At 44.3% G+C, this 17,517-nt stretch overlaps 1 protein-coding gene and 1 pseudogene across 2 annotated transcripts in view; both read left to right on the top strand.

Moving 5' to 3' along the window:
• STON2 (stonin 2) overlaps positions 1–17,517 on the top strand; it is a 134,217-nt gene that overhangs the window by 68,477 nt on the left and 48,223 nt on the right. The window contains exon 5 of one of the 2 annotated variants that reach the window (XM_070415525.1): positions 8,293–8,472. The exons of the other annotated variant lie outside the window; for it this stretch is intronic. Coding sequence (XP_070271626.1) covers positions 8,293–8,472 — 180 coding nt within the window. The remainder of the gene's footprint in view (positions 1–8,292; positions 8,473–17,517) is intronic. 2 annotated transcript variants of the gene reach the window in all.
• LOC139001385 (small nucleolar RNA SNORA42/SNORA80 family) lies at positions 2,248–2,374 on the top strand (annotated as a pseudogene).

Genomic DNA, 17,517 nt, shown 5'->3' on the forward strand with positions numbered 1-17,517 from the left:
AATTGAACCTTTTTTCCATATGACAGTTTCTTCCCTATTTGAAAAGAGCTAACCCTGGTCAAGTGGCTCAGTTGATTGGAACATTGTCCAGTGCACTAAAAGGGTTGCGGGTTAGATTCCTGGTCAGGGCACATACCTAGGTTATGGGTTACATCCCCGGTCGGGTGGTGTATGGGAGGCAGCCAATCAATGTTTCTCTCACATCGATGTTTCTCTCTCAATCAATCAATAAGAAGCATATCCTTGGGTGAGGATTTTAAAAAAGAAAAAAGGAGCTAAACATCTTCAGTCCAAAAGACAGTTTACTGGTAAACTCTTTACTTGAACAGTTTGCCGTTCAGCTGGTTCTAAGATGACAAAATCATTTCAAGGCACTGAACTAGGGTTAATATACTCAAGCCCATTTGGAGACCTCAACAGTAAAATATTTTTAATATCTGTATAATGATGACTGCTTCCCTGGAATCTCTATCCCCAAAAGAGAGATTTTATAAAGCAGAAATAAAAAAAAGTCTAACAAGGCAGCGGTTCAATTTTCTTTGCTAATTTCAAAACTAGTGCTTAGTTATGATGTATTTAAAGTGCATTCTTTGGTCATGTATGTGCTATATACTTGAACATTTTAGAGTATGTGAACGTGACTTTTTTCAGAATCATCCCAAATCTGTAAAGCCAGCTGGATATCCTCATTTGCAAATAAGCCCATAACTTTGAGGCTGGGGAGGATCTGGCCTAAAGAGTGCCGCCCACCAGTGGCAGCCACACAGCGGGAGTGTGGCCTCCACCAACCTCCCCCGCCCCCACCTTGTGGTGACACCCAGGGACTTGGGAGTTTGGTTTTGTCAGGCCTGTGGGCGGGGAGAATTCCCTCCCCTACTCTAAGGGGGCTGTAAGCCCATATACATGTTTATGACCCATTTTATTGCTGACTTTTTGTTTCAAAGGAGGATCTGCTGTGTGGAGAAGAAAAATCAGACAGCCAGCCTTGAGTTTGCTCCCTGGGAGATGACAGGCCAAATCTTTATTACCCTGTTGAGGAATGGAGGCGGGCGGGGCTCCCTTCCCCTTCCCAGTGTCTGGCAGTGGTGAGGCTAGGAGGTGGGCTCCTGGGAGCCTTTTGTTTGGTTTCCAGGGTTCTAACCCCAGTTAGCTGCTCTGCACCAAGAGGAGGGAGAGTGCAGCTTTTAAGCCTAGTTTGGTGGCTTCAAGGGAGTTCTCTTTTTCTCTTCTGTCCAAGGCTACAGATATGCATAGAGGCTGGCTTTGTCGAATCATTTGAGGGTCTTTGTCAAAATTCATTGCCTATATTGGTGAGCAATGGCTGCAGCTGTGGGAGAGAAATGGCTAGGAACTAACCATTTTGCTTGAGTGCTCTCTCTCTCCTCCCTCCCGATTGTGTTGAACTGTGGTCGTGTAGAAAGTCTGTGCTGAGTCAAAAAGACATGAGATCCAATCCTAGCTCTGTCTTTTCCAGGCAGTTTCCCCACCGCTGAAACAGGACAAGTATTACCTGGTAGAGCCTCTGAATGGAATCAATAGAAGAGCAGCTATAAAGAAGTTAGCACAGTGTCTGACGGTGTCTATCCACATTTCCAAAGATGTATGGGTCGAATTCCCCTTGTTGCTTCCAGTCTGTATCCAAAGCACCCGTGGCAGTCAGGCAGGGACAGTAGAATTCTAGAAGTCACCGAGAAGGCTTTCGTTTGCTGCAGCCTTCGGGTGGCGTACACCTGCCAGCACGCAGCACGCACACATCTGCTCCCAGGTGCCGGTGCCTCCCCGTGGATCTTGGCCACATGTGCAGGCTTTGCCCTGTAGTCTTGGTGGTGCCATTTCAGAGTGAACCAATAGGAAATGATGAAGCAGACCCTAAATGAGTGCAGGACTCTTAGTCATCGTCTCTTCTGCTTCCTTCCTTGCCCTAAGATAACCATTAGGCAGCTTGTTGTGGCTTGTTTTCCAGAAAGGTCCAGAGAGGTCCATTGCATAGTTCTGCCTGTAAGGCAGGCCAATCTTGGGGCACAGTGGGTTTTTGAATAGGGGCTAACAGATGGTGTGAAAGGAGGCAGTTCCTGCCCTGGGGGAGCTAATCTGGGAAAATAAAACCAGCATCCCTGAAATAATTAGGCACCAATCATGTCCTAGTGACCCATTGTTGGAGTGCAGTGTGGGTGAAGATAAATGAGAGGGCGGGCACTGTCTCCCTAGGTACCGAGTGCAATGGTGAACAACGTGAGACTAAAATAAGTGCAATTTAGGGCACGTCCATCCCCCTGGGCCTCTCATAGTGCCCCACGCCAGAGCAAACTGTGGCCTTGAACTATTGCCTGGCCTCTACCCATAGGCAGCAGGCACTGAAGCGGGTTACCCAGTGGAAAACAAACAAACAAATAAATAAATGCATGTGGCAGCTTTCCCCACATTTAAAAAAAATTCTATCAGAGTTTTAATTTTAAGCATTTCAGTATAAAACATTATTAGAACATTAAAAGACATTTTAAGAAAGAAAAATAAAAGCCATGTCTAATCCCACATCGCTAACACACTTAATTTATCAAAGACGAAAGCTCATTCTTAGTCTCTCCAGTGTCCAGCCCAGTGCCTGGTACCCAAAGGGGGCTCCATGAATGTGAGGCCAACACCACTCATTACTGTTAGAAATATCCAGACAGCAGCTTTGTAAAGGGGGTGCCATACCAGCAGCTCTTGCATCCCAGTTCTCTGCTGAATTATTGCACTGACTTCTCAGTGGGAGGGGCGTGTAGGCTCAGCATGGTTAGGCAACTAGGGCACTGCTTAGAAGCATCTCCAGTAGACCACTGAGCCTTCCAGAGACACAATAAGGATGGAGAGATGGGTACCCAGGATGGATTGCTTTCCCCACTGTGTCTGGATTGTGTTCAAGTTTCTGCTTTACACCCCTGGAAGAGGATGTTAAAAATGTCATCCTGCCCCCTCCCCCTCCCCTCCTCCCGCATCCCTGCCACATTCCACAGAGAGCTCATTTCAAAGGTATCAGTGCCAAACAAGTCTGAACCTTCTGCTTCCCTGCTTTTCAGGTGAAGCAGGCTTACGTGCTGGTACTCGCACAGCTTTGAAGAGTCAGTCCCAGGCCTAGCTGATGTCAGACAGATGAAAGCTGATTCAGCTTCTCCTGTCTAGGTTTCCCTCCTCCTTTCCTCTTTCCCATCAAACAGTTGAGCCGCAGGAAAGCTGATTGGTCCATACCTTTGCTCTGGGTTCACTGTATATGTTAGTTACCTGGGGCTGTTGTAACACGTTACCACAACCTGTGTGGCCTAAAACAAGAGAAATTGATTCTCTCACAGCTTTGGAGGCTAGAATCTGTCCCTTCCTCTTCTAGTGTCTGGCATTTACTGGCAATCCTTGGCATCTCTTGGTTTACGGCAGCACAATTCCAATCTCTGACTCCATTTTCACTCTGTCTTCTCTGTGTATCTGTGTCTCCCTGTCCCTTCTTCCAAGGACACCAGTAGTTGGATTTAGAGCTCACCCTGATCCAGTATGACCCCATCTGAACTACAGTGCATTTGTAAAGACTCCAAAAAAGGTCACAGTCATAGGCTCTGATAAGGACTTCAGCCTATCTTTCAGGGGGCAGGGAGGGTATAGTTCAACCCACTGCAGTAGGTGAGCCCTGAATGCACCTCAGGCCATGTCAAATGTAATAACAGCACCAATTTAGTTTTCTTTGGAGAAAATGGATGTATTCTCAGGTCTCTGGTGATGTAATTGAGTTGATCCCGTGTCCCTCCTTGCCCCAGTCTTGTGTGTTACCAACAGTACTGTTTTCAAAATAGCTAATTAACTTGGGGGCAAATAATGAGCTTTTTCATCCAACAGACTGACGTATTTCAGAGGGAAGGGGAGGGCATGAAAAGATTAGCCAAAGAACTAATATTCATATATGCATAACCCATGGACACAGACAATAGTGTGGTGAGGGCCTGGGGAGAGAGTGGGAGTGGGGTAAAGGGCATCAATGGGGGGAAAAGGGATACATCTGTAATACTTTCAACAATAACGATACACTTTAAAAAATAATGAGCCTTTAAATTCCTACTTATGATTAAATGTAAATTCATGAGCAGATACTTAGTTTTGTTTATTTTTATGTCCCCAGCATATTGAAATATTAAAGCCATCATTGGCTTGGGACAATGTAAAGCTAATTGGCCCTATGCTTATTCACCTAACATTTATTGAGCAACTGCTGTTTGCAAGGCACTGTGCTAGGTAGGTATGGGAGAAATAATGGTAAAATTTGTAGTAACTATTAATTTATTGAGAATCTACTATTTTTTTTTTTTTGGACACCAGAAAATGTTCTTTGCATAATTTTTCATGAGTCCTTACAAAAGCCATAAGGTAAGTATTATTATCCCCATTTTATAGAGAAAACTAGGGGTAAAAATGTTAAAAAAAACTTTTACCAAAGTCACAGAACTCACAAGTGACAGAATACAGAATCAAGGTTAGATATGAATGATATACTGTGGGACAATCCTGCTCCATCCTTTGATTAAAGGTTTCTGAATAATGTTTCTTCGCTTTTCTCCCAGAAATCTAATGGCGTAGTGTGTATTTTTTTAATGAAACCAAATCATCTTTTTGTATAATAGATTTTTAATGAAATATGTAGATAGAAAGGAACTGATGATATATTTATCATCTACCATAACTCCTTGTGGCCAAAAACACAAATGGAAAATATATGCTTTCATTTAGGCAAATGTAAAACCTTTAATCATAATAGCACCCTGATCAATAAATGAAGAAGTAATGGGAGAATGTGACCATTTTCCAGTCTCTATGGACTGATACCTAAGCACTGACTATATTAGTTGGCTGCTAAGTCAAAAAATTAGAGGTAGTCAAGTATGAGTTGCCTCCTCAAGGAAAACCACCTGTCAACTACTATTCTATTCAAAACTCAAATCTGAATTTGATCAAACCTCCAGATCTTACTATGAATTCATAAGAAATCATGCCATCATTAAAATGTGGATTATGGGACAAGCTATATGACAAAAGAATCAAGTTATTACCAAATAAATTGCAAGGAAAAAATAAAGCTGGAAAAAAACTTTAGATGAATAAAGGCAATATTTATCAATTAATTGCAGGATTGATTTGAACAGAGTGAAAAAAATTTTTTTACGCATTTGGAGAAAATTTTATACTGACTGGATATTGGATAAGATTTAAGTAATTATAGTTCCTTTTGGTTTTGTTTATAAGCAGAGTTCTTATCCCTTAGAAATACATGTAGAAATGGTTATGGATAAAATGGTGTGATACTGAGAATTTGCTTCAAAACATTCCCGAGTGGGTAGGGATAGAGGTGAAACAAGGTTTGATTGAATTGCTCATTGTTGAAGCTGGTGATGTGTACCTTTCTCTCACTTAAAAAAACTTTTTTTATTGTGTGTGTGTGTGTGTGTCTTGTATTTAATTGATTTCAGAGAGGAAGGGAGAGGGAGAGATAGAAACATCAATGATGAGAGAATCATGGATCAACTGCCTCCTGCACGCCCCCCACTGGTCAAGCCCACAACCAAGGCATGTGCCCTGACTGGGAATTGAACCCTGATCTCCTCATAGGTTGATGCTCAACCACTGAGCCATGCCGGCGGGGCAACCTTTCTCTCACTTTTATATGCATTTGAAATTTTCCATCACCAAAAGTTTAAAATTAGTTTCATAAATATGTGAACAGGAAGTAGTTCAGAAGGTCTGATAGAGCAAGAGGAATGGAGGAAAAGGTTTGAGTCCAAAGAAGCTTGGGGGAGAAAGAATGAGTGCGGGGGGGGGGGGGGGGGGGGGGGGGGGGGAAGGGCAGGTAAAAACATCTACATGAAAATAAGCTGGTCCATTTTCTACTGGAACCGTGCTCTCGAACTAGTCAATGTTCTGATGGACCTATTCTGGGAGCAGCGGCTGAGCAGGCCAAGGCTGGGGGATCATGAACGACAGAAATAACCTGGTTCCTCTGTTAAAGCAGTTCTCGGGCTCCAGCTGGCATGTCTTGAGAGCCAGGAGCTGTGCCAGTCACTACCTGCTATTTGTGTGGTACTCTGCTGTTTATAAATGTTCTACAACCTCCTTTTAGCTAATCTTCCATCAGAGCCTCCTGAGGGAGGTGCTCTCATGCTCACTCCAGAGACTAGGAAGCTGGAACTCCCACCTGTGGCTCGACTGGAGCATCCATAGCAGAACTGGGACCCAGGCCCTGCCTTGGGCGCCGCTGACCACTGCTGTTCCTTCCCTACTCCTGCTCGCAGAAGAGCCTTTTTATCGTTTAAACATGTGCGCGCATCAGAGAAGGGCTGCGCTATTTATGCCAGGTGTGCACTTCTTTCTGGATGGATGGTCCTTGTGAATGTGAGAAGAAGAAGCAAATGCATTGGGCATGGAGATTATGCTAAATTGGAGGGCAGGGCAGGGACAAACACCCCCAAATGAATAAATAGTTCAGTCCCACTTGTGTTATTCTTTAAAGGGTATGCATATATGCCTTATATGCATAAACATTCCTTAAGCAGTTACACAAAAAATTTTAACAGTGCTTACCTTTGGGAAAGGGAACTGGTTGTTAGAATAGGTAGACTTTGACTTATAAGTTCAGAAAACTTAAAAAAAAAGACCATAGAAAAGGAAGGTGTCTTAGTTTTTTTCAGGCTGCTATGAAAAAATACCACAGACTGGGTGGCTTATAAACAGCAGAGATTTATTTTTCATAGTTATGGAGGCTGGAAATCTGAGATCAGGGTGTGAACATGATCCGACAGGGGTCCTCTTTCTGGTGTATCCTCACATGGTGGAAGGGACCAGGCAGCTCTATGGGATCTCCTTTATAAGGACACTAATCCCTTTCACCAGGGCTCCACCCTCAGGCCCCACTTCTTGACACCATCACATTGGGCATTAGGACTCCAACATGTAAATTTTGGGAGAACACAAACATGTAGACCCAGCAGAGAGAAAAATACAGGAACCTATCTCTTTAACAGTGCTTCCCAAGCCCCAAAGATCTCTTCCTTCTAAACAAAAAAGCTCTGGGGAAGGAAATATAGCACTCTGTAAGTCCCAAGCTGGGAAATTCACAATGTATATTAGCATAGTAAAGGTCATGAGACGCTATGGTAAAGAAATCTGTATAAAACATTTTTTCTTACCTCTATTGTATCTGTTATCTTGCAGCATTATATTCTATAGCATATCATTTTGCAATGGGTATACATATTTAAGAAAAGCTAACCTAGCCTCAGGTCAATGCAAGTGAATACTTCTTCAAGGATGTTGGAAGACTTGCCCCGGGGGTATGGTGCCTCAAACCTGGGTCTTAGATTCAGGCAAACTGAGGCCCGGATCTTGGATCTTCCACTCACTGGCTGGCTGAGCCCTCAGCAGGTTGCCTAACCTCTGGGTCTCAGTGTGCTCACTCACAGGTGAAAGAGAAGCAATGATGCCTCCCTCCTATGGGCATTTCCAGGATTAAATGAGAGAAGAACCTGGTCCTGAGTGGTACTAAGAGGTGTTAGTTCCTCCTCCTCACTCTCCACTCCATTGGCCCATCTCCTTCTATAACACTGCCGTGCCTGTTTGCGAACACCACACTTACCAAAACAAATTACCCCCAGATCCCTCCATTTATGTAAAGTTTTATTTTAGGCTTTATCAAAGGCCAGGCTATGAGGTGGCAAGATTTTTTTTTTTTTTGCATTTTCAATGGGAATCCATTTCTAAACTCTTGATTTCCAGATACCTATTTTAAGAATGTGCTTCTTATGCAAGGCAAAGAATCCTGTTTCTCCACAATTCAGAGCCCAAAAGACAGCGAAATTCATTGTCTGAATCCCATCCAGCTTTGCCTGCTCCGGGCCATTCCAAGCCCATGCATCAAGGGAGCCCCTTCCCCGTGCTTCCCAGGCCATGTTCAGGCTCAAGCACAGTGGAAACCGATTTCGGAGTTACATCTTAAAGTGTGTGTGCTAAAGCATCGCCTTTTCAAAGTAACCTTTGCATTGAGCCCTGGAATCTAATTACTCAAGTGTTATTTGCCTCCCCAGCATACCCATGCCCGTGCAGGTTGTTTAAAGTTCAGGAAGTATTAACAAAAGGCGTCAGAAGCAAGATCTCGAGCCCTGCCTCTGAGGAAGCTCCCTGTCTGCGCCTTGCCTCTCCCTCCTCCTGGGTGTGCCCGCCTGCCTGGGAAGGCCAGTGAGTAACCTGAACATTTTTTTTTCCATCTTGGCCCTTCCCACCCAGACGAGAGGACGGAGTGGCAGACAGGCAGGCAGACGGCGGTGAGTCCTGTTCAGGCATGCACGGAGCATACCTCTACCCGCACCCACGTCCTGGACCCCTCGCCACCCTCACCCCACTCCAGGAGGAGCCAGAGCCCTTGTGAGGGTCCAGAGGGTCCGGAGGGGACCTCCACGCCCAATGGTAAGGCTACCAGCAGAGGGACCACTTCATTCATTTTCTTTGCTTTGGGGTTGGCTTTTCTTTTCTATTGTGTTTAGACGGGAGAGTTTCTGATGGAATTGAAGGGTTTTGTTTGGTTGATTTGTTAGTTCTCAGTCATCCCAAGACAAAGAAGTGTCCTTTCCCAGCAGGATTTATTAGAACTTGTAACCTGATAGCCTGGCCTTGAAACAAAACTTAATGTACTAATTACCTCTGGTTAGTACAACTTACCCTTTTGGCCCTGTAGGGGGGAAAGAAATTAAAGACTACATTGCTTATCAAATATGTTTTGAAGAATGAAAAGTGCTAAGGAGTGTGGGCATTTTATGGGCACCTCTGACTAATTGAAAAGTAGCCTAAGTTTGTTATTATAGCTTTAATATAGACCACGATGACGTTTTGCCTCAAAACAAACCAAACCAAGTAAACAGAAAACCCTTTTTAAAAGATTTGCGTGTTGAATGAAAGATGCCAGTGGAGGGTTTGAGTAAAAGAGTTTAAAGATACGTTGATCTAATTAAATATAGATGAACATGGAAGTATTGAATTAAATCTGTGGTGCTCTGTGACGAAAACAGATGCTCAATGTGGGAGTCATGTGGGATTTAAGGGAGAAAACAGAGATCTTTGTATGGTGTGTCGAGAATTCTTTGAGGGGAGGGTTGGAAGGCACATGGAGGAGGCTGGGGAGCAGGTTTGTTCTGGGGGGCTGTTGCCAGGCCTTCTCCCTCAACTGCTGTGGGTGAGAGAGTAATTCACAGTCATCAAGCGCTGCATTGTTAACATCAGGCTTCTGATTTCAATATTTATTCCAAACGCAGGCTATGGATTGCATGAGCATAGAAGCAATACAACTTATCCCAAACACAGGCTATGGATTGCATGGGCATGTGCAGGAATACAACTTATTCTAAACACAAACTATTGCCAAGAGGTTATGGTTCGATTCCTGGTCAAGGCACATGCCCAGGTTGTGGGCTCGATCTCCAGAGTGTGTGTGTGTGTGTGTGTGTGTGTGTGTGTGTGTGTGCAGGAGGCAGCAGATCAATGATTCTCTCTCATCATTGATGTTTTATGTCTCTCTCCCTCTCCCTTCCTCTCTGAAATCAATAAAAATGTTTTTTTAAAATAAACACAAACTATTGGATTGTATGGGCAGATGAAGGAATACAACTTATTCCAAACACAGGCTAAGGATTGCATGGGCATGGAAGAAATACAACTGCTGCCTCTAATGCTGGCCGAGCCCAAACTTTCATACCTGGGGAGAGCTCAAGAAAAAGGCTGACGGAAAGAGAAAGCTATGGTCACGCTAATTTGATACTATACTAGTAGTCCATCTGAGACGGCCCTGTTCTTTGAACAGACTCGAGGAATTACGTCCTGATAACATTAGAGTGTGAAGGTGCTGAGCTAAGGAGTTTTATAGGAGAATGGTGCAGGGAACTGCCCAGGCCAGAGGCACTCCCATGACACATGTGGAAGTTTGGCCTGTGCCCAGGTATCTCTACGAATGCAGCAGTTTCTTTCTTGGCACCGCTGTGTGGGCAACTTACGGATTCTCTGTAATTAGCAACCTACATTTACCATATCTAGGTTTTTAGATGAGCAAAAAAACAACAGCCCTAAAATATGGTGTACCGAAAAAAGGTAGGAAGGGCACAGGCATACCCTTAGAGTGCATACCCCTCTGCTAAATTTTAGGAAAGTAGAGTTTGTTTTCTTGTTGAAATCAATAACTCTTCGTCATTGCCATTATAATGTTTCTGTGATAATAATGCCAGTACTCAGCTTCCTTATAGCTTAGGTTTCCCTTTGGCTAATAAATCTAAAGCATAGAGTGACTGCAGCCCGATCAGCCAGCTCTTTAGAAGACAATCCAAGAATGCCACTTATTTTGTTGCCGAGTGAGCAAGAAGGGGGTGGGAACCATTATGATGATTTTACCAGAGATTTGAGGTTTAAATTTGTGACTCTTTTCAGTTATGATTGAAAAGCAAATGGATGCCACTCCAAGCCACCCATGGGTGTAACAATACTGGTAACCATCTGGCCCCCGTAGGCATATGCACTTTCGATACTATGCATTAGGGTCTAGAAACATCGTCATCCCTCCCATACCCACTTCTCTCCCAGACTCAGTGCTCAGGGACAGAATCCAGTGTAGAAGAGAGTGGGCAGTGTTTGCTATTTTTTAAAAATATGTTTTTATTGATTTTAGAGATAGAGGAAAGGAGAGGGATAGAGAGATAGAAACACCGATGAGAGAGACATCTATTGGCCGCCTCCTTCACACGACCTACCGGGGATTAAGCACTAATCCTGTCAGGTGCCTTGACTGGGAATTTCGCCGTGACCTCCTGGTTCATAGGTTGATGCTCAACCACTGAGACACACCATCTGGGCAGTGGTGTTTGCTATTGATGGCCTATTCTGCACAGTTTCAGAATTTCCTAGGGTTTCTTCATAAACTAAATTGAATGCGATTTCTTCTTGAATCTGGCTTTTCTGAGGCATCTTCATGGTGAATCTAGCATTTCTTTTTCTTTCATCGTGTTTTCATGCACTCCTTTTGTTTAGTCTTTTAAGCAGTGACCCTACCAGGCAGATTGAAAACCGGCCTTACAAATGGGAACCAAACTGGGTACTTTCGACGACCTTGCCTTTGAGCAGCATATGCTTTCTTTCTCCTCCCACTCTCTGTATCCCAGCCCAGCCTCGGCCACTTCTCTGCCATCCTGTGTTTTCTGGAATTCATTTCTCTACCACCCCCTGCTGTCCCAGACCTCACAAGTAGGTGTTTAGAGAATTGAGTGGAGCTAACCAAAAGGTCATGGTGATTTTTTTTTAAACCAGAAAGCAGCACCTGGTTGTAGGGATGCTATAATAACTATGGCTGCACCACAGCCAGGCTGCACCGCAGGGCCTGGGTCAGGGAAGACAGCTGCGAGTTCAGCCATCGTAGTTTTAGTGCTTTTCCTAAGTGGTCACAGTCGGGGCAAGGGTGAGCGAACTAGGGATATGGAGTGAAGAGGGCTTAGCCACAGCGGGTGGCTACAGTGTAATTAGCCCCAGCCTGTAATCTTCAGTGAGCTCCAGTTTCCTGCTCCTCAGGCTTTTCGCTGCTCGGGGATGTTATCTTTTCCCTGTAATATTTCTTACGACCCATTGGTGCTCCTCCTGTTGATGCCTCGGATCCTTTGGAGGATGTAGCCCTGATCCTCCAGCCACATTTCATCTGTTGGCACATCCCAAGCCAGGAAGAGATATCAGAGACACTTGCCCTGAACAATCCCCATGAGGATGGCGTGTCATCCACACCACCTTTAAAACCCCCGAAGGATAATATAAAATAGTGCTGAGCCCTGGCCAGTTTGCTCAGTGGAGAGAGGGTCAGCCTGCAGCCCAAAGGGTCCTGGGTTTGATTCCAGTCAAGGGCACATACCTCGGTTGCAGGCTCCTACCTGCAGGACCCTGGGCGGCATGCAGGAGGCAACCAATCGATGTGCTTCTCTCACATCATTGTTTCTGTCTTTCCCCCTCCCTTCCACTTTCTCTAAAAGATCAATGGAAAAATATCCTTGGGTGAGGATTGATAAAAATAAGTAAATAAGTAAGTAAGTAAATAATAAATAGCGCTGAGACAGATTCTTTTTGCTTTAGTTTGAGACCAAGATCTTGAAGATTAAGTAAGATGCATTTGTGTGCAGGCAGTAGAAATGAGGAATAGCTGATGCAATTTCAATCTGGGGATTTTATAGTATTTGAGATTAGAGCGAAAAGTTTGGCCTACGCTTAGAAACCACATTTGGTTGCAGGTGATCTTTTTCTCCCATTACATTAGGTGTGTAATACATTGGTTGCCAAATGACCCTAGTGATTCCCCTCTTTAATCTAGTTCCTTGTGATGTGGTTTTGTAGCTCTTTTTATCAGGTAGAGTCTGGCCCAGTGGTATGGCTCAGTGATTGAGCATTGACCTATGAACCAGAAGGTCACAGTTTGATTCCTGGTCAGGACACATGCCTGGGTCAGGGCTCGATTCCCCAGTAGGGGGCATGCAGGAGGCAGCCGATCAATTGTCATTGATGTTTCTATCTTCTCTCCCTTGCCCTTCCTCTCTGAAATCAATTAAAACAGCAACAACAAAAAGAAGTAGAGTCTGTTTCCCCAGCCCCTGAACCTGAGGTTGGCCTTGTAACTTAATTTGGCCAATAGAATGTGCAGAAGTAAAGGTATGCATTATACTGGACCCCAGCCTACATCTTAAGAGGCCTCGAATACTTCTGCCTATTCCCTCAGAATCCAGCCCAGTCACCATACAGATACTCATGGACTTGCTGTGTCCCAGAGACCCTTGTCACCCTAGGTGACAACAATCTTATACCAGACAGGTGTGTGAGTGAAGCAATCCTAGACCAGCCAGCTGACCTCACACTTGAGTGGGCCCAGCAGAGCTCAGACAGACTGATCCCAGACCCACAGACTTGTGAGCATCATCAGTGCTTATCCTTTTAAGCTACTTGTTTTGGAATAGTTTGTTATGCTAACAATGACTAATGGGTACACGTGGTCACCTGGAGATGGTCCTTCTGTGTTCGCTTTTGGGTCTATTAATGTCATCATAAATGCTTAGCACAACTCAACATGAGACTCAGTCACTGGACAGAGGAATTCTATTGTGGGGATGCAATTCTTGTGATCATCAGCATTACTTTGAGACCTTTTAACAACCCAGACACCTGGGCCTTGTGCCAGAATATTCAACTAAATATAGATGAGAACTAGGAATCTATAATTTAGAAAGTTCTGGTGATTGATTACCCTGGCCTTGTGGCTCAGTTGGTTCAGTGTCATCCCATGCACCAAAAGGTTGCAGGTTAGATTCTGGATTGGGGCACATGTCCGGTTGCGGGCTCAGTCCCCAGTTGGGGCCATGCAGGAGGCAGTCGATTGATGTTTCTCACATCAATGTTTCCCTCTCCTTTCCTCTCTCTCTAAAACCAATAAAGACTTTTTTTTAAGAAAAGAAATTTCTGGTGATTGGCTAGGATTGAAAACCAATAATCCAGTGCCCTTGTCAGTCCCTTTCATTACTAAAAGTTGCAATGATTCCAGTTCGTCTTTACTTAAGTAACAACAGTGAGGTAGTTCAGAGTTCATTTCTGACTTGGTATACTTCCAGCTGCATAAGTAAACTTTGTAATCACCTTTGGACTAAAGCACATTGACCTGGTCCTAGTTGGGAAAAAAATTCACAGGTGCAGATTGATGGCTGGAACTATGTATTGCTTATCATTGTATCCCCTGGGAATTAGAACATTTCTCCATGGTCTCCATGAATTAAATCTTAGGCATTGGGGATGTAATAGGATCCAGCATTGAGGACTGTATAGTCTAATGGCAGGAAAAAAATCAGAGATCCATTACTAATGTGTTAAGAAAACAAAGCAAACAGTGTTTTAACCTTTAAAGTGCAAGTGGATTTTTACTATAGTAGGTCTATCAGCTGTTGCTATAAAACTGCTGCATTACAGACAACCACAAACTCTTAGTGGCATCCAAACATATGCATTTATTAACTCCTATGTGTCTGCAGGTTGGTGTGGGGAGAACCAGCTGATTTGCTGGGCTTACCTGGAGTTTCCTCCTCATGTCCCTCATCCTCCTTCTGGGACCAGCTGTCAGCTTGGGCATGTTCTCATGGCTGTGTAGAGACACAAGAGCACAAGCCACCAGGAGCAAGCTCATTTCAAGCTTCTGGTGATGTCATCAATCTATTAACCTCCTGTTGGTCAAAACAAGTTGCATGGCCAAGCCCATTGTCAAAGGGCAGGGAAATTTATATTTGCAGAGATAAACTGCAAAGTCATGTGGCATTGGGCATGGACACTGAGAGAGGTGAGGAATTAGGGCCGTGAAGGTAAGCCTCTGCGGTGGGAGAGGACATGTGAGGGAGCTTCACTTTCTCCTGTTGAGAAATGCTGGTGAAGTCATAGCTGGGTCCCAGAGTAACCTAGAGGCAGAAAGTGTCCATCATATGGAACCAGCCTATTCCTTGTCATGTGCAAGAAGCGTCAGACTCTTGGTGGCTACTATGATCTAGCCCAGGGGTGGGCAAACTTTTTGACTCAAGGGCCACAGTGGGTTCTTAAACTGGACCGAAAGGCCGGAACAAAAGCATGGATGGAGTGTTTGTGTGAACTAATATAAATTCAAAGTAAACATCATTACATAAAAGGGTACGGTCTTTTTTTTTTTTTTAGTTTTATTCATTTCAAACGGGCCTTAGTTTGCCTACGGCTGATCTAGCCAATGGAATTTTAAAGGGAAAAGATTCCTGCAAGTACCCCAAACTTGATAGGCACGGAGTACCATTCCATTGGCACTAGCATCCCAAAAGAATGCCTCCATTTCCACCCTCACCCCATCCTTCGCAATGTAAAGGCCATGGGTCACTGGGCTTGGTTGCCCACTGCCCACTTCCAGGAGGGGCATTATTTAGAGTAGAATCTTTACTTCAGATTATGCAACATCCCCGTGCTATCACCACTTCTTTCTAGGGCAAAAAGTTTTCATTTAGTCTAAACATTTGGGACCGTTTCCCAAACCCTAGCCCAACACTGCTGTGGTTAAAAGAGATTTTGGTGACTATCTCTTGGCCTGTCTTTCCCTGATTTGTTTTGTGAAAGGCTTGTAGCCTATGCCTCTGATTCAGATAAGAAACCAGTTTCCTAAAATATGATTGAGGTTCTCAGATAGTCTCCAGGGTAAAAACCGTGTTATACAGGGTTTTACTGAGAATACTAATGGTGTACTTTATGACAGGCCACTGATTTATAAGCATTGCTGTGGATGACTGTGCCTTTGGAACTGTGTGATGTATCAAATGTACGTGGGAGGAAACGGGGGGTACAGAGGATTATGTAACTTCCCTGAGACCACGTCTACTGGCCAACAAAGATTAGCAACCTGTCCTTTTGGTGTTTCAGCTTTTGTCTGGCAATCTTATTGATGCTGTCTTCTTTCACAAAAGGCCCATGAGGATATCATTACCTACTGAGTTTATTCTCCTAAGAAACCCTGCCCTCCTAGTATTTTTGCTCCATGGGGAACAAGGAAGCCTGGCTGGGAGGTGTTCAATAATAATGAGATTTCCCCACCGCAGTGTTAGGGGAAGTAAACTGGATTAAAGATACTTTCTAAGTGGCATTTCTTGAGTTTACTATCTTGGCCACAGAAGTAAATTGGGGTGGGGACTGTTCAGAAGACCTCCTCCTGGTTGAGCTTCTTTTTGTGTATTTTCTGAGCCCTCCCTGCCATTTCTGTTGTATGGTGACTGTTCAGCAATTGGTTGCAATTGTTCTCTGACAAAAAGTGTCATTTCTATTTTATGTGGGAAACTGATTTGATTAAATAACTCATTTGAACTAATGCTTTGTAGGAGGCATAAGTGGAGCCAGCATTTCTATGGTGTTTTTGTTGTCAAATTCATACATGCAAACAAGCAAATAATTGCAGTGGCCCCGGATATATACGGTCTTCTATAATTAACAAATAAGGTGATTATCTTGGCTAGGTTGTTTCTATTCTGGTGATGGCTTGCTGAAAACCTCATGGGTTTTCCATACAACACTGATGCTGCATAATATATTGTTCTTTTAGCAATGACTTAATCTCCTACCCCTCCTCTTGCTCAATGCCTGGGGCCAAATCTGCATTGTTTACCACTGGAAACCTAGGAGCCAGCATAACAGAATCTAAATTAATAGCTGTTGGGTGAATGAAGGAGTGAGTGAATGCTAAGACTACATCGGATTCTAGCTCCTAAGAAAAATTTAGGACTTTTTTTTCCCTAGGTGCTTCTGCCTTGAGAAAGGGCAGTGAAGGGTTAATGTTCTCCTTGTAGCTGGAGGGATTTGGATATGGATCTCGCAGAGCTGCTCGTTCACATCACATTCCTTCTGCTACTATAGCAACAGGTTGAGAATTTTGCAGGCACTGCCTACGTTGGAAATGCCTGTGTGCAGGCGACTCCATTGTCTGGGGGACAACTGCTTTTTTCTGTGATGTTTCAATGGAGCAGCTTCTTTGCAGAGGCAGAGAGGCCAACACAAAGCAGGGGCTAAGAATCACTGAGAGGCAGAGAGAGATCTTGTTTTGATTGGAGGGACATTTCCAACCTTTTGTCCCCTGAAGAGGTGTGAGGCTGGGAAGGAATCGAGGTTTAATCCTTCTACAATAGCATCTTTTTCTCCCTTCTTAATGAGGCCTCTCTTCTGAGAGACACCCCCTGGCAGCACTTAGAAAACTCACTCACTACCATTGCTTAATTGAGTGATAGTTAGGCGCCTGGATTACTGCCTGGGTTCACCTCTTAAGTGTGGAGATGCCCAATGGATCAGAATGTAGGTTTCTCCCTCTGCATTCAGCAGCTCTTCCAATCAACTCTGTACCTGCCTTGCTTACTGAGAAGGAAGGACAACTAACCAAGAGTGAGCAGTGGAGGTATTCGTTTTTACTGGGTGGAGCAGTGTCGTAAAGGGAGGAAAGAGAATGAGGAAGCTGTTGAGAAAAGTTGCTTAGGTGGTATTAACTTCCCAGGATGCTGCACGGGCTCTTTAAAAGTGCCCAGCCTAGCCCTAGCTCAGCCATGGGCAAACTATGGCCCAGGGCTGGATCCGGCCCGTTTGAAATGATGTTTACTTTGAATTTACATTAGTTCACACAAACACTCCATCCATGCTTTTGTTCCGGCCCTCCGGTCCAGCTTAAGAACCCATTGTGGCCCTGGAGTCAAAAAGTTTGCCCACCCCTGCCCTAGCTGATTTGGCTCAGTGGATGGAGCATCGGCCTGCGGACTGAGGGGTCCCAGGTTCGATTCCAGTTAAGGGCATGTGCTTGGTTGTGGGCACATCCCCAGTGGCGGGTGTGCAGGAGGCAGCTGATTGATGTTTCTCTCTCATCAATGTTTCTAACTCTCTATCCCTCTCCCTTCCTCTCTGTAGAAATCAATAAAATATATT

Source organism: Myotis yumanensis, unplaced genomic scaffold (assembly GCF_028538775.1).
Source record: "Myotis yumanensis isolate MYYU_CA2020_CCGP unplaced genomic scaffold, mMyoYum1.0.hap1 SCAF_1, whole genome shotgun sequence".
In the NCBI taxonomy this organism is placed as follows: Eukaryota; Metazoa; Chordata; class Mammalia; order Chiroptera; family Vespertilionidae; genus Myotis; species Myotis yumanensis.